Source organism: Pezoporus flaviventris, unplaced genomic scaffold (assembly GCF_033815535.1).
Source record: "Pezoporus flaviventris isolate CSIRO_AGI_PZ_B2104156 unplaced genomic scaffold, CSIRO_AGI_Pfla_v1 ptg000007l, whole genome shotgun sequence".
Taxonomy (NCBI): domain Eukaryota; kingdom Metazoa; phylum Chordata; class Aves; order Psittaciformes; family Psittacidae; genus Pezoporus; species Pezoporus flaviventris.
The window spans coordinates 91,293,213-91,314,898 of NW_026892555.1; the positions used below are offsets into that span (position 1 = coordinate 91,293,213).

The following is a 21,686-nucleotide window of genomic DNA, read 5'->3' on the forward strand; positions in this document are numbered from 1 at the left end:
AATAAAAATAATCAAAAAATACAGAAGCCTTCATTTTACAGTTCTTTAGCATTTTAACTACAAAGGCAGCCTGTGTAGTCCCTCACAGGTTGGGCTGTCAGTAAACAGAGATCCTGTTGCAGGGAAGGGAGGATGAAAGCCAGGCTGATACTGGTAGAGCATGGGTGTAGTTACTGCTAAATCCCTGTGTTGTTTGTTAACGACACTTGAGCATAACGGTGGTTTACCCAGCAAGTCAATGCTGCCTCTCAAGGCAGGTTTTTCCCCCGTTTAGGTATTTGTGGCAAAATCTTGAGACTACAGCCTTCTAAAACAACACTGCACACATTCAATGGGAGTACAGCAGCTGCAGTCCAATTTGGAGCATAAAGCAGAATGGAATTGTCTGTGAGCTTTCCTGCCAAGTTGTACTAGCTTTGGGTAGCAAACCCCAGTACAGGAGGGTGACTTCACTACAAGTACCCAGTGTGCAGACACACTGACATAAGGTATGAAAGACACCAAATGAAGCTTTGTGGTCAATCCTCCCACTCTTGAGGAAGAAGCATAAAGGACACAAACTCCAGTTGTTCCCACATCCTATTCTGTTGTTTTTTTAATTTTGGGGTTTTGTTTTTTTTCCCCACTGCCATCCATTACAACACTCAAAGCCTCTAATGAGAAAGAGTAGCACTTCAGCAAGCAAGACCTGACCTTTCCTGCAGTATGGCTACGTGACACGTGGAGGTCAAGATTCCCTGTTGTTCCTTTTATTCTTCACAGCACTTGGCAGCTCACGTGGACTGGACAGTGCTTCTTGTAAGGAACACTTGTGCCAGAACCGCAAACGTTGAGCAACACATATCACAGCAGTTTTGGATGGCTAAGCAAAACTTTTCTAGCATTTCACATTTCAGACAATGCCTCCCAAGGAAGCTGTCTGTGAACAAATCAAAGCTATCATTACGTTGTTTTGCATCCTATCTTGCATATAAACCAAGTGAGGCTTCCAGTCGTCTGCAGTGTTTGGAAGAGGTTACCTGGTGCTCAGTTCTCAGAACAGGGAACAGCATTTTGTTAAAGGTGCACTGGCTGTGGCGTATACCAATGCACCAACATCACACCTTCCCTGGAAAAAGCCATTAGCCTCTGCTTGTGTTCCCTGCCCTCTTCCATTGGTACTGAACTGGGCTCCCAGCAGTCTCTGCCACAACAGACATGCACCAGGCTCCTGTCTGGAGCTGCATCTTCCCACTTCTGCCCAATCGCCTGCACAGCACTTAAACTAGGCAGAATATGCTTACAGAAGTCACAGCTTTGCCTGAATTCTGCTGATGCCATATAACCTGTCAAACCCGACCCTGATGAGAGTTCTAACTCCTGGAGTTAGTTTTGTTAGAAATGTCAAATTACAGAGCCAATTTAATTACAAGGACCTAGAGTTAATGCTTGCCTATTTTAACCACTTGGTCTGCTCGAATGCTTTAAATCAGATGCCTGTATTACCATCTAGTTGTATTAATTTACAACCCATTTCAGCCAGCTGCCCTAGGATGATGGATTAGAATTGCTAACTTAATTCTGTTAGCACAGAACAAAATAATCTCAGGAAGTGAGGGAGGTTTGCTTTACACCAGCACAATAGCTGGCTATGGGCTTCTCTGAAGAGAAATGCACCTAAGGAAATTTCATTGTCTCTTAAAAGCATAACACAACATTCAAGACCATATACATGAAAATATTTCATACTGTATTTTAAACTCAGTAATGCCTCAAAATGAATTTCAGAGCAAAATAAAAGTCTTATCACTACCACAAAGTAGATTTTTTTTAAAGTCCTTTATTAATCTGAATATAAAAAGACAGAAGCTGCCTACAATATAGGACAAAGCTCTTGCTTTATGAGGAAACAAAATTTTCTTTACAAAGTGAAAAAATAAATACCCTTTTAGAGTAAGGTTTATATGCTAATGTGTCATAAAAAAGTAGAGTTTTAATATTCTGACAAAATGTCTGTGCAAAGAAACAGATGCATAAACACACATTACTGCTACATTAAGGCAATATGAAAAGTATAGTCAGAAAATTTCAGTAAAGTGACAGTGTACTTTTCTAGCTTTGATTAAGCCAGTATTGCACCCAAACACGGTTTCTAGTTCCCTCTGCACCCTGGAGAACACGCTAGGAAACCAGAGCCCAAAATGCCCAAGTAGGAGGGGTGGAATATAAAAGCATTTTAGCAGAAAATGACCTAGCCAATAAAGACCTTAACTGAAGAAAGCATTTAGAATTATACACAACCCTTGTTTTAGGAATTAATGGTACATCTTTAACAGTTTTAAAATCAGTCTCCAAAAATAAAGCCAACTTAAGGGGCAGCTGACTGCAGCTCCCAAGACCACCAGCCAAGTTGGATGTGGGAACCTGGGAGTATCTTGCCCACGGAGACCTGTAAATGAAGTCCCATAAGAGTGCTCCCACAGGACACTGCCGGTCAGGAGATTACCCTTAATACCTCAAGATTAACAAACTTGGCCCACCCGTCCAAAGCTATTCTCTCAGAATTTTATTTATTTAATGGCATTCTGAGTTAAAACAGCTGCTTGATGAAGTCTTGTAACTTGAAGAACCATTTTTTAAAAAGTAATTCTCTTCCAAGCAGTTTACTAAAAACAGAAACTATGAGCCATACTAAACTGGTAATTGTAAAAGATAGTCTTACTACTAAAATAAATGGAGCAACTGTACTAAAAAGGATTTAGAGAGTGTAAAACAAAAGCCTGCATTTCTCTTGCAGGGTATATCACTACATGTACACTACACTTCTCCAGGGTTACCTTTACCTAGCTTTGTGGCAACACCACTGTGCTACAAGCTTACACATCATTCTCCGCTTAAGTAACATGAAGCAGTTACACTCTCTTCTCACAAGATGTCCCACGCCATTTTGGACATGCTGAACGAAGAATATTTATGTTAAAATGCAGTATTTTTGCTTTTGATTGTGGATAGGTGCCAGAGTGATTGCCTTTTTCACAATCAATGGTTGCATTTCATATTAGTGCAGTTTAAAGAGTATATGATGGATTTAAAGTGTATACGTAGATCATATCACAGTCAGATTGAGTAGACTGGTGTGGGTTGGCAAGTACACATGCTGGACATGCTCAACACGAGATCTGCAAACAGGACACGACTGGAAAGGAAAAAACATTAGGAAATTAGTTTACTTCATATTTTGATAATCTCTCTAATTGAGACCTCCCACTATGCACACAGCAACAGCACACTTCTCCATAATCTCCGTATTTAAAACAGGGTAGCACAAGAAACATGCAGCCAATTCTTACCATAAGTTAGCACAGCTAACTTATCTTTTGAATGTATTATGTAAACAGGACATTCTCTGGAATTAGTTTACTACAATTTTAAATATAAGCTTTTCTAGAATATCAATGTAAACATATTGCAAATATTAATCTGTTGACTGTTAAGTATACAGAAAACCAAACCTTCCACCTATTTGGTGACTCATACATTAATGACATTGCAAATTACCTGCAATTGGGCAGCACAGGTCTTGCAGCATACAGTGTGGCCACAGGGACAGAAGGTCGAATTTATTTCCTCTTCACAACACACCATACAAAGCATGGACTCCTTTAGCTTCCGCAGCTTCTCTTGCAGAGCTTTTGTTTGTTGGCAGCTAAGACCCTCACAATTATCACAGTTCATGCTACTTTCAGAAGACTTAAGAGGGGAACTTGGCGGGGTCTGGTCACTTCTTGAAACAAGATCTACAATGCCAGCATTATAAAGAGCTCGCCTTGCATGATCATAAACTTCTTTTGAAGTTCTTTTAATGTCAAAGACATATTTTTTACCAAGATTAATGTTCTCATTCAGGAATAGGGATGCTAAGTGACCCTTTAAGTCTCTACTATATTGCATCATGACAGCACTGGTGACAGTGTCACACCTACAAAAACAACAGGACAAACACAGACTTGGTTAGTTAATGCCAACAAACCTAACTCTGCAATAATTTGTTCGCAAAGTGAAGTACCAGCACTGAAATTAAAGCAAATAGAGCAGTCTGAGGCAATATTTAAGCTCTTGAATGTTGTTTGCATGACAACTCTACTTTGCAAAGTAACAGTTATTTTACATCTTCAAAAATGTGAAAAGTCTGATAAAATGGAGTCAGCCTATGGAAGGGACTTAGGCATTACGCTAACATAAACAATCAACACTTGCTTAATCCACAGTTCAGCTTAGCAACACCTCTTTACATGGTAACTTCCAAACACTGCATTAAAGAATTCCAATTAATAGCTTTTGGCATAACACCTCTTTCTTTAGACAGGCTCTTGAAAAAATTTTAGCATAGAGTCAAGCAATGTCTTGAACCAAATTTCCACTCAGTACTTTATATAATACTACATCATCTGAGGGGAATCAGTGTAACTGCAGTGTAGAGAATTAAATTAAGGCATTTGTATTTGCCACCAAGTATTTCAGCCACCCATACTCTGCTTTGTCACTTATTTAAGTGATATAGTTAACATCTGCGGAAGCCTGTTAAGGCATATCACTTCTCTAGACAATGTAGGAAAGAAAGCACAAACAGAACACAAGGATTACAGCCTCACAGAGCCTAAGGTCCAAGATCTAAGCTTATGACCAAATGGTATTACCTTGCTACAATTCTGCTTACACTAAAATCAGAAACTGCAAAGGACAGCAGAAGTTATAAGCAGAGACAAAGATCAAAGAATTAAAGACTGTCTAAGAGGTTCTAAAATGCTTTAATTGCCTGGAAAAAAAGTATCACATGTGCAAAACCATGCAAGGCCATATAATTACAGAGCAGAACAAGACATGCTTAACAGTGGGCTCAAAATAAGTAGTAGTTAGCTGCTCATTAGCTGCAGTGGCTAGAAAGGCAACTACTTGGTGTTAATTGCTGTAACTGTATTAAAATAATCTAATTAGAGAAGCTGGGCAGGTCTTTGCCTCATGTATGTACTTGCCTCTGCTTTACTTCTCTTACAAAGTAATTGAAACTGATATGTGGTGGGTAGTTCAGAGAAAACAACACTAAGTGTCTTCAACAGTTAGTTCTACTGCTCAGTGTTGGACCTCACACTAGGAATGAGAAGAGGTTTAAAAACAAAGAAAAAAAACAGCCATCAACAAATGAGTGTAGCATCCCTACCTCAAAGAATGATAGGATAAAGACAATGGATAGCTGCTGGCATGAGACAAAATCCTGAGCATTTGAGGAAGGACAGAGAAATTGTAGGAAGATTTAAATACATGGGATGGGAAGGCAGCACACAGGCAACTTCTAGCAACTGGAAGAACCAAATACAGAAAAAACAAGGAATGTATGTGCATTACGAGCAACACCTCATATTCTGAAGGAAGTAATTTTTCTTTTCCTTTGTTATCTTATTCTCCCTCTTACACAGGGACAAAATTTATGTATTCTTTATGAAGTATCAAAGAACATGGTAAGTTTATATTCTGAAGTGCTGCTACTTGTAATGGTAGACTGAGACATTTTGCTTACTTGCCTTGTACTCCCACCCCACAAAACTGAAAACAGCAAAAACCTGTTCAGTTTCTGCACTTAAAAGGAAAGTAGAGGCTACAGAGACAATGAGATTTTGCAGAGGAGTTTTGAAGTACAGACTGCTGGCTGCTTAAACACTTAATTCAAATACTGTGGAGAAGAACAGCAGCAGCAGCTGACTAGTGGCAATACTGACCTGTAAAATGCATGTGTCTCTGTAATTGCTCTATACAGTCCACTTGCTGCCCTTGTACTGATCATCTTAAACAACAGTACTACACTATTACCAGACTCCTTGGTAATAGTCAGATATACATTCTTCCCAGATTGAGTTGCCATTTGAACAACAGGATAAGCAATCCTATAAATGAATATAAAAAAAAAATAGAAAGGTTATTTAGCTTTTAAGGATAAGGGCATTTTCCATAAGCTACACCATGATGGACTTTTATCAGAAGTTATAATGATCTCCAACTGTTGTCTGTGATGCTGGATTGAAGACGCTGCCTCAGAAATACTTATAAAAATCAAGAGTATTAAGGCCAGCTGTCATCATGATTATAAGCAGGTAGTGTCCTCAGACCCTGTGCTCCAATAGCTCCCTTCAGTAATTCACAGTGCAGTATTTATGTTTATGTAAGTACTAAAGGCATGCTCAGTACTTCTGAAAAATGGAAGATGACAATGGTTCCACAAAATATGTACCTGTTGATAGGACTGAAGTCATCTTTACAGATGGATATGCCTTCAGGTCCAACACCAATAAGGAGTTTTTGCCCTTCGCTATCTCTCACTGAGTGCCACTCTACCCCGTAATTCTCCAGCGTCGTAACAATCTGTAGAATCTGGTATTCAGCAGAAGCTTGACTTAGACCTTCCAGCTCTTTGTGCTTTGCAATAATGCTGTTGATAAAAAGATGAAGGATAGGTGAATTAACCCAAGTATGTACTGCTATTGTCAGCAACTTGTTTTAACTTTTTTTTTTTAAATGACCTATGTAAGCATGTTATTAAATCCTCCTGACATGCTTTACCTGACTATAGCTTTTCAGAAATCATGAACTGGAAAGACCTGAGAATTGCCAAAACATCCTGGGACTGTTCAGAGGACAATACGTGTCAGAAATTAAAAAGCAACAATGTAATCAAGGCATTACAACTAACTATCCCCCCCCCCCGTATTTACTTGAACAACCACAAAGTTCATAACTAAAGAAAAAAAATACTACAGAAAAACATAAGAAAGTTTCTTGATATTCAGAAATTGAACTATGAAGGTGTTTTGGGAACCCTGTGTACTTCTCAGTGTAAGCATACTAAGGCCAGATAAATTCCTGTTTCTCTTTTACAGGTGTAGGTCTAAGACATTCCATTACCCTGCTCCAAATACTTAGATACCTCTATTTCAGAGTACTAGAGGTTCAACAGCATTTGCTTTCCACAAAAAAAAAAAACAACCCTAATTCAAATAAGCTTAAAAATTAACTGAAATCAGAATGTTAGTTAAACACTCAGGTTGTGTTTTGATCTCCAAAGCTATCTAAATTTTTTTTTTTCTTTTTAACACCACAAGATACACTATAGCATCAGCAATTAAGGGCATAACAAAATCTTATGCTTTTGGTCTCCAAAAATGAGGTTGTATCATTCTGCTCTTTTTACCTCTCCAGAATGGTAGTGGTAAGCTCTTTTGCACACAACTCTTCATAACTGTACTTGGCAGTGTTCTGGTTATAATCTCCAAACTTCATCTGTGCCAACAATGCACTAAGTTCAATTGCATGCTCTGAAGAACACTGAAGATTACCAGCGAGAAGATCTTCTTTTATATGCAGGAAGAACATATGCCTACAGTGGAAGGAGAAACAAAGCGTTAAAATATTGTTGTAATCAAGATATGTATCAAATAACATCTCAGCTATGTTTCATATTATTAGTTTGTTAGTCAAGAATTTTCAATGAATGTACTAAGTGGAGAAAGTCTGGCACAAAGGAAAGGAAAGGACCTCCGTCATCTTATTCACTTACACTTAAAAGATGAGGCTACAACTGCAGACTGTATCTAAAAGCACTATTTAAAAAAAAAAAAGAGCACTTTAATGACATGTTATTAAGACTAGGACCTATTTAAACTCCTAAGGCCACTTAGTAATTTCAACTTAGTGAGAAAAATATCAATGAAATGTATTTAATTAATTTCCCAAATTTAGATTTCTTTGGCTGCCATTTACAAGTTACTGTGCAGAGCAGCCCAAATCAGCACACACATTCCTACCATGCAACAAGAGAAGCCATATTTGCTCTACACAGTGGAAGTACCTCTGCCACCATAGTCAAAGTGAAGTGCTTTCACCAGCGGGTGATTAATAGGGTCACCCAAAATACCTGAAAAGGCATTGTGGAATCAAATTTTTAAAATGTACTGTGTGAGCATATTTGTCAGTCCAAGCTTTACACTTGGGATCAAGGCAGGTTTAACAACTAACTGGGAAATTCACAAAGCTGATCTTAATTATCTAACAGGTCAGTTAACCAGACAAAGCAACATTTCCACTAACATTAAAAGCATCTTGGTAATTTCCTCTATAGTCTACCTTAACTTCTGTAAATTCATCCTTATCACCCCTTAGGGAAGACAATATAAATTTCTTAGCATTTGTTCTTAAGTCTTAACATAGCTACAGAAACCAGATACAGAAGTGGTTACTGAAAAACTGAAAAAAAGATATCTTTCAGCAAATGAAGCCTTATACCCACAGGGATATGTCTTATCTTCCACAGTAATGTGACAGTTACATTTTACTTTTCTAAAATTAAGTGTAATCTACTTAAAAAGCTATTTTGAATCACTTATCATAGAAGGAAAATTAATCACTTGCATCTTCAAACAGCAGTTTTGGATAATATCTTAGGTATATCCTGTATTAGCACTCTACAGCTCCATTGTACAACAAGGCAAATGGGGCTACTTTTTCAGCATTATAAACTGCTGAATTTGTGTTCATTCTTAGCTCTACTGTGGTAAATGCTGCAACTAAAAAAATACTGCCCCCAAAATGCCCTCTATTGAGAACTTTTATATCAGGAAAAATGTATTATATTATCCTGCCCTACAATTCATTTCCTGTAACAAGTCACAGCTCCAACACCTCCTTTTACAAGTAGTTTGAGGCATGCTAGAGATTCCTTGCAGTTGTGACATAAGTGCTTAATTGCATCACTCTGATGTCTAGACATCAATCTACACACTTCAGCAGTTCTAGCAAGGGTCTGAGGGAAGCAAATAACCTCCCTCTCTGCAGGATATAAGTTTAGGTGGCAAGAGGACCAGAACTTCAGACAGTACAATTGTCTCCACTGTTAGCAGGTTATTTTTTGTTTAGGATTTTGGGGGGGGCAAGTCCCAAACCTCTGCTCCAATCCTGCTAATTCATAGCTCTCTTGGCTTGGGCCACAGAAAGGTACAGATGCAATTTCTTTTTTAAATGCACTGGTTGTAAACACTCCTTTTGGGGCTCAGTCCATAAATCCAGACATATTTGATGGCTTACTAAAACACCCTGACCAAAATAAATTCAAATAGTAGGCATTTCACCAATCCCAATCAACATTTCATAAAACGGCTTTTCATACACTTTTGATCCTCTGTTAATACCAGAATAGGTTTTCCAGTCATTACAACTATGTACTAATTACACACACAGCATTTCAAAGAAATATCTGTCAATTTTCTTCTCATTAGCTGAAACATGTTTACAACTACCACACCTAAATGCTTGTATCTTCAGTTTATTTTACACATACAATAGCACTGACTACACAGGGAAAAGTCAGTCTTCTCCCCTTGCTGGAAACACCTTATTGACATCAAGAGGGTAAGTGAAAAAGAGATTGCTCTGGCAAATACAGATACATTAATTACAGAAACAACTACTGCAGAGACATGGTTTTTCATATCCCATTACTAAAAAGCCAGTAACAGCATAGGTAGCCAAATGAGTTTAAGGCACAATGTAAAACAGCATCATGTTACCTAATGTGCAGTAACTTTCCAAAAATGGCTTATCTCGCAGACTAAGCCACTTCACTTTTTCTGTGATAATGGGGACAAAGGTATGGTACATATAAGGGGCACTTACTTCAAATTAACTAAAGCTATGCAGGCTCATGTCCTGGCTTAACAAAAGAAATTACGATAGTGTTAGGTCAGAGAAAACAGACAAACCCACCCATATTTAAAAGTCCTTCTCAAAAATCACTGGTCTGTACCTAAAAAACCCATTAGTTTGGGCCCAAGCCTTGCCTAAACTGTACCCATGACAGGTCAGAAACTAGTTAACACAGGGCCTCCTGCCGCTGAAATGAGCTTTTGAATGACAGTAAATCACTTTATACTGATCTCCTACAGCAGTTGCCCTGAACCAAAGTTCAGGTAGGAAATTCACTGGCAGGCTTCTTTGTTTTTCCATTGAGTTCTTAAATGTGCTTGAGGAAGGACAAACATCTAGAAACTGAAAGGCAGTGAGGACTGCAAACAATTTGTACATCTGTGATTTTTGATCCTTAAACAGAAAGGGAAAAAAAAAAAGTGGAAAAAAAAAAGTGCTTTTGTTGCTGAATACAGTTAAGCAACACTAAAGTATTAGGAGCCTTGAGGCAGTTCCTTATCTAATTCTACAAAGTCTAAAAGACCCAACAGATTGCCAACAGGAAATGTGGCCATATTGCAGACTGTTAGTTACCAGAAAGTATTTATGTAAGTTTCTGTAACTTAGATTGTGACTTACTCCCTTAACAGCACTCAATCCATTGTCCCTACTTTCTCCAGGAAAGTCTAGGTACAATGAAAAAAATCGTTAAAGCTTTTCCCAACTCAAAAGATACTCAGGTTGTACAGTAAAAGAGTCTTCAGTTTTTCAAGGAATTGTTTTAGTGTTAGCATTTTACACTTAATGGATTTTTACTTCAAAAGTTTTAGAAAACAAACTTAAAACTGAAAACTCTACTGTTTATAACTGAAGTCCTCTACGGGTTACATTTCCAACATTGCTGGTAGAATGTCTTAGCTTGACCACCATCTAAGAAACTAATTGGTTTTGTTTGTGCATCATTCATCACTTCAGTTATAACAGATAATACGTATGTATCACATATAAATGAGAAGTGACTCAAGTCAAACAGAAGGTCTGTTTCCTACTACCACCCCAATATTCTCTTGGCACATACTGCAGCTTTGTACTACTCTTGCCAAAGTTTCACCTGACCTTTAAACCTTCATATAAAACAAGTCTCCACAACTCTGATCTTTACCAATCAATTGTTGTGGCTTCTAGTCATTTTTTTTACACCTGCCAGACATGTTGCAACATTGCTCTTAAAGCTCCTACTATGTCAAACAGAACTTTCTATTGCACTTGTAGCCCGAATTCTACACATGACAAAGAGTCTATATAACCTAACCCAGACTTGGTTCCCCCCACCCCTGAACCTAGCTAGCTAGCTAGATATTCCTGTGTATTCAATTCTGGATCATTTCCTTTGAGGTCAGGAGTTCAAAACAGTATGTAGAACTAGAGATTAGAGCACAAAGCAGTAAGTTTCCCAAAGCTATACCTCATTAGTCACTACCCTGGCAGCATTTCCTCCTTTCATAAAGGAGAAAGGGAAAGAGAAAAAAAAAAAAAAAAAAAGGCAGTTTTGGAATTAGAACAAGATCACATGCTTTCTTCAAGCACTAATTACACTAGTGATTTTCTGTTTATTTTGTATCCTTATTTTTGCTCCAGTGCTTTTCATACAGTTTATCTGCACATTAAAATTCAGTAAAACCAAACGTACTTGTGTATCTCAGTTGCACGTGAATTATTTGATACAAATGCTGTGGAAAGGGGAGGTTGCAAGGTGATTTCAGCAGACTTCACAAAACACTGCAGCTACCAAACCAGAGTCACAAACCTAGATATTGCATCAATTGCTTTTTGGCTCCCTATGAAGCGATTTTTGCAGGCTGACTATACTGAACACCACTACATGAAAGAAGTATCAGTATTTCACTACAACTAAATGCTTACAGAAAGCAAATCACCTAGTTAGTATTCACTCAACTGAACTGGCAATAATAACCCCACAAAATAAGTACTATGAAAAGTGTAGAGTATACGTAATACAAGATTAATTTCTCTTGAATGGCTGAGGGAACTGGAGTTGTTTATTCTGGAAAAGAGACCTTACTGCTCTCTGCAAGCACATGAAAGGAGGCTTTAGTGAGGTGGGAGTAAGTCTCTTCTCCCAGGTAACAGCAGTAGGACAAGCGGTAACAGCATCAAGCTGTGCTGGGGAAGTTTAGATTGGATATTAGGAAACATTTCTTTACCAAGAGGGTGCTCAGGCATTGGCACAGGCTGCCCAGGGAAGTGGTGGAATCATCACCCCTGTAAGACTTCAGAAACCATGTAGGTGAGGCCCTCGGTGATATAGTTTACTGGTGGTCTTGATCTTAAAGGTCTTTTCCAACCTAGTTGATTCTATGATTCTTCCTTAATTCGTTGAAGACAGTTACGTGCACTAGCAATCAAAGTTCTGCACTGAAAACTTTGTTTCTACTATTTTTCTAATCAAGGAAAGGAAAACAGGACAAATTAGCCTTTAGATTTCTGTTAAAAGTTTCAAGCTCGAACTTAGGTGTCAGAAGAAAAATGTAACAAACCTCCATCCTTTACCAATAAAAGCATCTGTATATGACTAGTGATTCCTAAACTAAAAATGCAGCCAAAAGAACACATTCTTCTGCCAGACTACTGGCAAGAATCTTAGAATATGCCTCAAGGAACTGTTGGCTCTCCTTGGGGTGTGACACTGCTTACCACAGGGTAGGGCTTTTTCCTACTGTGAAGTAAATTTACAATGCTCTAAATTCTATAGGAATCCAAGTTTAGAAGCACAACCGTTTTCCCTAAAAATACATTGATATGGATCTCTATAGAATATAATTGTTTTTAAAAAGCAGGTATCGGGACACTGCATGTGAAAAAACAAAGCCATCACAGTGGCAATTTAACTCAGATTTAGATACAATCCATGAAATTTACTCTGGGATCTATCACAGCAGACTTTTATTGCATATTAGCAGATACCATGACACTACTGCACTGGCTGGCTATTGCAACAGGATAATTGGATGCTTTTCTGATTTTTCTACCTACTATACGTACCTAACTGCACATACCATAACTGTATATTTGACAAGCGGTTCTTTATTTTAACCAATTCATCAGTACAAGTGGATAACACTGCAAAAAGCAACGTACTTTGTAAATATAGTTACAAGTACTGGCAAACATCACACGGCTTCTAACAGCTTCCAAAACAGTAATTGGGTATCCCAAGCCTGGCAAAATACAGCTCTTTCGAATGCTTCATGAGGCTGTGGCTTGACAGAATCTGACATGCTACTTTAAACTGCCATGGCTCACACATGAGTATTTGATTTTCAGTCATATCACAGAAGACGTAACTTTGCCTGTCCCAAAGGCACACCTGGATAAATCCTACACTGCTCATTTCAAAATGGTTTCTACTTTCGTGTGATCGCCGCACGCTGACTTCACCCCGCCAGACCTGAAGCCACTGTTGTCCGGTATGGCCGCAGAGCCCTCTTCCCCCGTGAGGCTCTGCAGGCACAGCGGTCACTAAGGTGCGCGCACGGCCCGCCTTCGGCGGCGAGCCGCTCGCCGGGACCGCTCTGCCCCGAGACAGCGCCAACGGCCAATCGACGGCCGCCCTCCTCTGCTCGCCGGGCCGCGCCCCGCCCCGCCGCCCACTGGGCGGCCCCAACGGGGTTACTGCCGGGCAGTGACCCGGAGTTACACCGCGCCGCACCCCAGCGGCACGGCCCCCACTCCGTCCGGAGCCAGCGCTCCCCCCAAAGCCGCAAGGGCTCCGGGACAGCCGGGTGAGTGCAGGGCAGTCATTCCTCCAAGCGTCAGCTCCTCGTTGTAACTCGGTGTTCAAACTCGACACAAACACCACCCGTAAATCATTCTGACACCCCCCCCCCGAGAGTTTGATTTTATTTTGCTAACTGTTGCATTACCTAGCAAGAAGTACAGAAAACAGTGAAGACGAACATGACATAAGACAGAGCTTATGATCTAGATGTTGGACCATCAAATGTATCTTTAAGCAAAGAGATAGCAGTCCTCTTTAAGCCAAGGCGATTTTCCATTCAAAAAAATGTATAGTTATTCAAACTACATGAAACAAGCACCCTGTTCCCATTTCAGACTTCTTCGTGAAACTCTAGTTGACAGCAGCAGATTAAATTTGAATAGCATTCTTGCACTGAAGCACTTCCATTCCACTGAGAACAATTCAAAACTAAGAAGTCCTGTGGTGAAATTCAGTACCAGACAGTCAAAAAATTAGACACTGAGATCCAAAAGACGATAGAAATAAACTACTTTTAACCCCGTAAGGTTGCAAGGAGGCTTTTCCCCCATGCAATTCTCTCACTTGCAGAACACTTAGTGAAGGTGCTTTGCTGCCTTAGTGGTGGTCCAAGGTACAATTATAACCTGGCTCTGCCTTTGTGCTCAGCATCAAGATAATTTCCTCTCAAGATTAAAATGCATGAGGTTGCCATCTTCCCCTGGATTGCACACCAACTGAAGATAACAGAGGCAGAGGTTAATGCTCCCTTGCCAGGTGAGCTTTTTGCCAAGCATGTAGAAACCTGAACATTTCCAGGATCTCTACTGAAGCAATAAAACTGGGGCTGACAAAGCTCCTAAAGTATAGAGAAAAAAACTGGTAGCAACTTAGTCACGAGACTCACTATTATCATCATGACAATGCACATCAACATTTAGAATTACTTGCAACTTCACAGATTACAAAAGCTGTCTCAACAGCCATGTGATTTATATGTATAAACAGCACCAGAGTCTGCATGTACAAGCCTAGGAGCCTTGGTCTACCTTCTTCACACGAAGGACCAGAAGGCCACAAGAACACCCTGTACACCAGTTGGGTACCATTGGTTTCCTTTAGTAGTTCTATCCACATCACTATTTCTGACTTCGTAAGTAAAAGAAAGAAGATGCCAGCTTAACTGTACAGCTAATCCTTGCAATTCTACAATATACCTGTTGATTTAAAGTTCAGTCATGGGTTTAACAAGTTTTTTCTTCTCCTTCATACCACGCATGCTTACATGCAAACTAAAGATGAATGCAGGGTTATGTTCATGTGTAAATTTTCAAGCAGACCCGAGTAGGAAAAAAGCAAGTCTACTGAAGCTCTTTGTCAACAGCACTGGAACAAACATTAACAACAGGCACTGTGGAATTCTGTATCTGCTACATGCAGAATGCTGGGCATACACAACTAAAAGGCTGCTATTGCAAGCTACTTTACAACTTGTATTTGTTTGTAGAAAACACTAAAAATACTTAGGATGTAGGCTGAACACAGCTTAGCTGAAGCCTCAGGACTATTCACGTTTGCAAGACAGAGCGACATTAAATACTAGCTTCAGTGCTTGTTGCTCTCCAAAATAAGCAATTATTTCCATAGCAGAGTTTTAATAGGTATTTTCTGATGACTGAGCCTCAATTACTTTTAAAATTGTTTAAAATATTAGTTTTAGAACTGTCTTAATTCATACATGAAAGACAGCTTGTCCCACCCATAACCTTTCAAAGGTATGTTTATAGCGGAGAAAGTGTATACTTGCTACTTTGATTTATGCACAAGCTCTGTTAGATTCTAGCTACACAACCTGTCTCTTAGGCCCTTGGGGTGTGTTTCACCAGTTCCAGCTCCCTATTAATGTGCACAACCTGCCAAGTCTTGCATTTACAGTGTTGAAGGCAGGAACACAGGTGTCTGCAAAAACCTTGTAAAGTTGAACAAGCATTCATCAAGGACACCATTAAAAATGTCAATCATATCAGCTTTAGGTTTCCTCAGATTCAGCCTCATTTGGTGGGCGCATGAAGACACATCCAAAATGCTCAGGGTAGTCTCTTCTGCCTCATCAGGTAAGAAATTAGGAAGCCTTTTGTTCTACATAAAAATATTTCATTATTTGGTTTTACAGTTATTAAGAATATTTAAATGAGGACAAGTTTCTTTAAGGAAAATACTCAAAAAGAACCCAGAGATATGCCATGCATAGCAGAATCTGTTTTTCCAAAACAAGGTACATCAAATCTGGAATTTGGTTAGCATAGATTTGCTTCACTAAAGCTATTATATAGGACAACTATGGTCCAACTCCATAGCATTCTGAAAACTTCAACCAGATTGATGAGCTGAAACCACTGCTCCCCAAAAGCCACTCCTCTGCACACTGGTTCAAAAAGTAAAATATACATATGTTCTTAACACTTTTTTCATAGGAAAAAAACCCAACAAAAAACACAAAAGCAAAACAAACAAACCCACAAAAAAACCCCACACATAAAAAACCAAAACAAAACCACAAATACACCAAATCAGGCTGTCAGCCTCTGACCAAATTCTTTAGCCAAATATTTTGTGCAGAACAACTGTGTTGTATCCATGATCTTAATCATAAAATTACCAAGTTAAGGTGTCCCTGCCTATGGCAGGGAATTGGAACTATATGTTCTTAAGGTCCCTTCCAACACTAACCATTCTATGGCTCTAAGGTGAGTAGTGAAAGCATGTGTTAGCATTATCATCATATAGACACTAGAATCCAAGTGGTCCCGTTTATATTAACTTTGCTATCTAAAACTAACAGGAAAAATTAGTTGAAAGGCCAGCATTAAATATAGATGTGCATGGCACGCCTAATCTTTAAATTCATGTAGCACTTAAACTCAAGGAGCAAAAGCAAGCTTTCACTACTAATCTTAAAAGACCTGGGATTGACTAACAGTGAAACAATTTAGGTAAGAGGACTGACCACAGAAGAAGCAAGACAGCTGTTTCTTTCCTAGCCTCAAAGGGCCTGTAGCTATTCAAAAGTTACTGTAACATAAAACCAGACAAAAAGGAATTCAGCAAGTTTTTTTTTCTCTGTGGGAGGAACTGTTTCCTGCTTTTCTGTACCAGTGGTTTAGAACGACCTCGAGTAACACCACTGAGCAGGGGTTACTATCGGACATGCAAACACCACATAAATAATTTGCTAGTGGTAGCTTAGTTTCTTCCACTTCATCACTAAGTGCTTATACAATTACCTACGCTCATTACTTACTGGTAGCTGCACAATACTTGAAGTATTAACAGTTTGGGTTTTTTTTTTTTAAAAAAAGGACCAATGCATTTAAATAACACTGCGGGTTTTAAACTACACAGAAAAGTCAAACGAGATTACCAGAAGATGAAAGAAAACCAGTGCATAATCACTTCCATAAGTTACAGAAACTGGAAACTAAATAATAAATTAAATCTACTTACAGCCATCTTTACCTTACCTTGTCTGTTCTTGTAAGATAAGATGTGGCTCAACAAAAAATTTGACTCTTAATTTCAATCGATAAGGGGCTAAACCGTCCATCTGCTGGGAGATTCTGTTCCTCAAATTCAGCCACAGATTCTCCCCTTTGCTGCCAGTGAACTGCAGTCCAAAATAATCAACTTCTATAATTCCCAGCCTTCTGCAAACCTGAAAGAAAGAGGTTCTTTATTGTGGGGAGTGAAGAAATGCCACACTTTGTGAGGCTACAACATAAAAATATCAATTTAATCAAGTACTGTTTCAGACCGCTCACTTAGAGCGCAGACAAAAAACCTACTCTAAGCACCTTGATACAAAAGATTTATTACTTGGCTTTAAAGTTGCATACAAAACAGCATGTAGGCAAATATCAACAATAAACTGGGAATTTCTCCACAAGCCGAAACCCACATGGACTTCTATGGCCAAATTCCATCATCCTCCTCGCATCACACTCCCAGGACAGGCACTTAAGAGGGTCAGTGGATTTCCGAAAGAGGCAAGTATCTTGTCATTCAGCATCACAGCCGATAGCACTTCCTAGGCGAGGAGGAGAAAAAAGTACAACCCACAAGTTTTATTTAGACGCCACCAACAGACTGGGGCTGCTACGCTCGACTCCATCCTCCCGGCAGCCGCCGCAGCAGCCACATCGAGGCGGTGGCCACGGACGGGCGAGAGCTCCTGAACGACGGCTTCAGCCAGCACGGCCCAAACAGGCCAGGGGGACCAACCCGGCACCGTTGGGGCAGCATCACCAGGGCCGGGTGGGTTCCACTCGTGTGTGTCTCCCCATCGCACCGGGGACAGCGAGCGCAGGCTGCAGCGATGGGCCAAGGCCTGCCCTTAGAGGAGGTGGCAGGGCCGGACAGCCCCGAGGCGGGGGATGCAGCAACCTCTGCATCCAACATGGAGGGAAAATACAAAATCAACGAGGAAAAGAAAAAAACAAAACATAAAAAGGGATGAGGTGGGGGGGCTGCGGCGGCTCCCCGCCCCCACCGCGGGGTTGCGCCACGCACGGCCCTGCCAAGCGCCACCGCAGCCCTCCGCGGCCGTGCCCCGAGCCGCCGTTGTCCCCATGCCCACCACCTACCCTGCGCCGTGAGGCGCGGCCGGCGGCCCTCGCGCGCATCTGTCAAGCACCAACGGTCTGGGCTGCCCAACGGACACCGTCACCAACCCCCCTCACTCCTCCCCGAGCCCTCCCGGCCCCGGCAGCGCGGCGCGGCCCCTCACCTGGTTGAGGCAGTCCTCACCGTTGGCTTTCGCCTCTACCTCCACCTCCATCACCACTGCGTCCGGCCTGGTCACATAGCACAGCATGGCTGAGGGAGCTGGTGGGGGACACACACAGCCAGCGCCGCCGCTGCTGCCACGGACACCCCGAGCGGCTGCTCGCTGCCGGTGGAGAACACCAACTGGCGCTACAGGCTGACGTACGGACGCGCTCCCTACCACCGCCTGCCCGCACCCGGACAACACCGACGGGCACCGCCGCCGTCAGCCCTCCCCGCTGCCTGCCTTCCCCCGGCTCCGCTCCCTCCACATATACCCTCCACCTCCCCTCCCCTCCCCGAGCGGCACCTGCGGGACCAATCACAAGGCGCCGCTCGCCGCTGCGGGCCGCCGCCGCCACCAATCAGCGCCGCCGTCCCCGGGAAACGGCGGCGGCAGGGAGGGCGTTTGTTGCCGTCGCTCCCTGGCGCCCCCTAGCCGTAGCGCAGGGCTGCTGCCGGGGCTCCCCGTGCCCCCCCCGGCCCGTGCCTGCCCGCCGTGGCTTGACCGCCCGGGGAAACCGGAGCTCGGGGCGCTCTTCCGCTTCAGCACCCGGCTTTTCCAAATTACCTTCAACCATCGCCACCTGCAACAGCCCAGAACTTCTCGCCCTAGTGTTATGTCCGGTTAAATCAAAGCAAAGTAAGTTCTACCTGAAGTCAGGGACCAAACCCACTTGGCAGGGATTGGGTACAGAATTAATATGAGAGTCGGTGGCTGTGAGCTGTGTGACAACCAGCTATTCTGTGTCTCATCTCTAGGCTTTGCAAACTCCCCTTTTCATTGAGGGGAAAATAACGTGCAGATTAGTGCTCCGTCTCCCATGTATGCAAAGCACTGGAAATGTGGAAATTTTAAGAAAGATGGGTCAAGTGGTACTGCAGCCTTCATGCGCTGTCACGCTAATGGATGACGGAGCTTTCACACTCATTCAACTTTGTAGGGACAAAGTTTGCAGGTGATTCCTGGCCAGGGGAGAAACACCTTCACCAGGCGAGCCCTTTAGGAGCATTTGTTTGGCAAACGTACTCAAGGTACATGAAGTAAAATAGTTTATGGGTACTTTAACAATGTAAATTGAAAAGACAGGGAGGACTAAGCACAAAATGCACACTGTGCAGGTTCCCAAAAACACAGATAAAAGAAGTATAAAGCAGCGCAGTGTTGAGGACCAAGTAGGCTGTCAGGGAAAGTACTAAGAGAGGAAACGGGTATCTGAAAATGTAGTAAAAGATAGCTGAGAGAAGAACAAACCATAGAATTAATGCAAGGTCACAGTGCTGAATATTACCTTGTTCCTCTGTGTGTGGGTATGGGTCGCTTGCTTCTGTTTGGGTATTTCTGCTGTGCTTGTCAGGGTTGTTAGTATTTTCAATTTGTATTAAAGGAACTCCCAGAACAGATGCTCATTCTGCTGAGAACTCTGAGAACACGGTATATGGAACTCTATCCATTTTGTCCATGTAAACTCTAATTAGAAGACTTCTCAGTTCTGAGGAAGGCAAAGCAGTAGGAGGAAAATAAGGTTCAAACCATGAGGTGTCAAACCTGAACAATGCTGCATTTCACCTGTACGCTTTTTAGCTGAGATTTTCATGCCCAGGTCTATAGTGTTTAATTTGAAGAGCTTCAGGTCTCAAAAGACCAGACTCAAAGAGTGAAGGGTAGAAAAAGGGAACTAACATGAAAGAAAGAAGAACCCAACTGCAAAATTATGTTCACTCTGTGATTTATTTTTTTTGGGGGGGGGGGGGCAGAAGGGAGGATGACTCTTTTTAGGAGGGACTTAATTATGAGGGGATCAGCCACTAACAAAAATATCACCAAATATTTTAGTATGGAAAAAGGCCTGTATTCTCCACTTGTTCTTTAGTTTCTGTTGGAGTGAATGCAGGAAATAAGATTTTGGATCTGTTTTCAGTTACTTCTATATATTGCAGTGTTATGGTACTTTGTGTGATTTCTAAATTTCTGTTATAATCAAAGGAGTCCTGGAGTTGTTAGGAAGAAGAAACACAAGAACTGCTATGATGACTCATGCCATTAGTATTCTGATATCCTCTCTCTGACAGCAGCTCAGATCAGATGTTACAGAGGAAGGTGCAAGAAATCTTTATGCAATTTGAGATAATGTGCTTATATATTCTCTCTACCACTAAACAGTTAAAGCTGGCTTATACCTAATAGGTTAGCCTTTACTTACTTATACAGGATACTTGTATCCTAGGGATCAGTTCACCTGGTGCTAGGCATTCTCCAGATAAATAGAAACAGATGGTTCTTGTCCCAGAGATCCTACCTTTTCTCTATATATGAATATCCTTTCTGAGTTTTCCTTTTATCTCACTTAATATAAATGCAGGTGTTCTTATTATGTCTGTAAAAGTGTTATCGGGCTTTGAAATCTGCTAAACTATAAGACACGAAAGTAGCTTGTGGTGGTAAATTGCGTAGACTGGTTAAGCTCTGTGTACAACAAGCATTTCTTTCTGAGGGTGTCATCTGGACACCGCTGTTATGGAAATACATTCCATTTCGCAGCCTCTCTGTGATATTTTATTCATGCTGTACAGGAGAGAGTAAAGGACCAAGCCCTGTATTAGCACACAGGAGACAGCTCTTGCAACAAGCACCCATTGCAACCCTTTGGGCTTTGAGAACTGAAACGTCTTACGGTTTCCTGCCTGGTCTCTTTGATGAATCAACAGCACTCAGTGAGGTACACTGTCAAACTGCTCATAGCATGGAAAAGTTCACCCTTCGTGTATCATAAAAGAGCATTGTTTACCAACATGTCACCTCAGTGCTGTATGTCATGAAATGCTATACACTGTACCACAGTAATACCTCTCTGATGAGTCAGTCTTTTCCTATTGTACTAATTTGTGCATAAGTAGTTCACCTTATATACATTAACATTTTTTTTTTCTTTTTCTTAATGTAATCTCTCTACAAAGGTCATTTTTGGTCACAACCTACTTCACATAGCAAATATTGGTTGTAGTGCCTCTTTGTCTGACCTTTGAATGGAAAGCCTGTGAAAAGTCCAATTGTTTGGCGAAGAATTGTTTGAATAATAAGTTCCAGACCTTTGAATTTAGTCCCTAACATGAGCTTTGTTGCCAATAAAGGCTAATGCTGCCTCTTGTACAGATTTTTTGTTTGCAAGGTTTCCCAGGTAGTTGTGCCCAACCTATTGCCATGATACCCCATCTTGTGAGGTATGTAGTGTGTGTAGTTATGGTCTCATTACCCAAATATTTATACAAGATCTCTAAGATTCTCTCGTGTGTTGCTTGTTGCCCATGGTATTGACCCTGACCAAATCAGGATATGTTACTGCTAGAGAATACTGTGCTATAGGGCAAAAGGTTAGAAATG

General features: G+C 41.1%; 1 protein-coding gene across 2 annotated transcripts; it reads right to left on the bottom strand.

Annotated features, from left to right (window-relative positions):
- Window positions 1–1,799: 1,799 nt before the first annotated feature.
- MYLIP (myosin regulatory light chain interacting protein) lies at window positions 1,800–18,539 on the bottom strand. 2 transcript variants are annotated; one of them, XM_061449513.1, is made up of 7 exons: window positions 18,267–18,539; window positions 17,005–17,195; window positions 7,220–7,405; window positions 6,263–6,460; window positions 5,754–5,918; window positions 3,538–3,958; window positions 1,800–3,175 (listed from the first exon to the last, which is right to left on the bottom strand). In XM_061449513.1, the coding sequence occupies exons 1-7, from the start codon at window positions 18,351–18,353 to the stop codon at window positions 3,086–3,088; spliced, it is 1,338 nt and encodes a 445-aa protein (XP_061305497.1). In that variant the 5' UTR covers window positions 18,354–18,539; the 3' UTR covers window positions 1,800–3,085. The 2 variants fall into 2 exon arrangements, with proteins under 2 accessions (XP_061305497.1, XP_061305498.1); XM_061449514.1 differs by lacking the exon at window positions 18,267–18,539 and adding an exon at window positions 17,600–17,928.
- Window positions 18,540–21,686: the final 3,147 nt, after the last annotated feature.

What these genes read in the sequence shown, in the direction of transcription:
- MYLIP (XM_061449513.1), bottom strand. Translation starts at nt 18,353, where the DNA reads ATGCTGTGCTATGTGACCAGGCCGGACGCAGTGGTGATGGAGGTGGAG. An exon ending in ACCACTACCATTCTGGAGAG is followed by an intron (nt 6,461 to 7,219) that starts GTAAAAAGAGCA and finishes TTTTATCAACAG; the next exon opens with CATTATTGCAAAGCACAAAG. An exon ending in GACTTCAGTCCTATCAACAG is followed by an intron (nt 5,919 to 6,262) that starts GTACATATTTTG and finishes ATTCATTTATAG; the next exon opens with GATTGCTTATCCTGTTGTTC.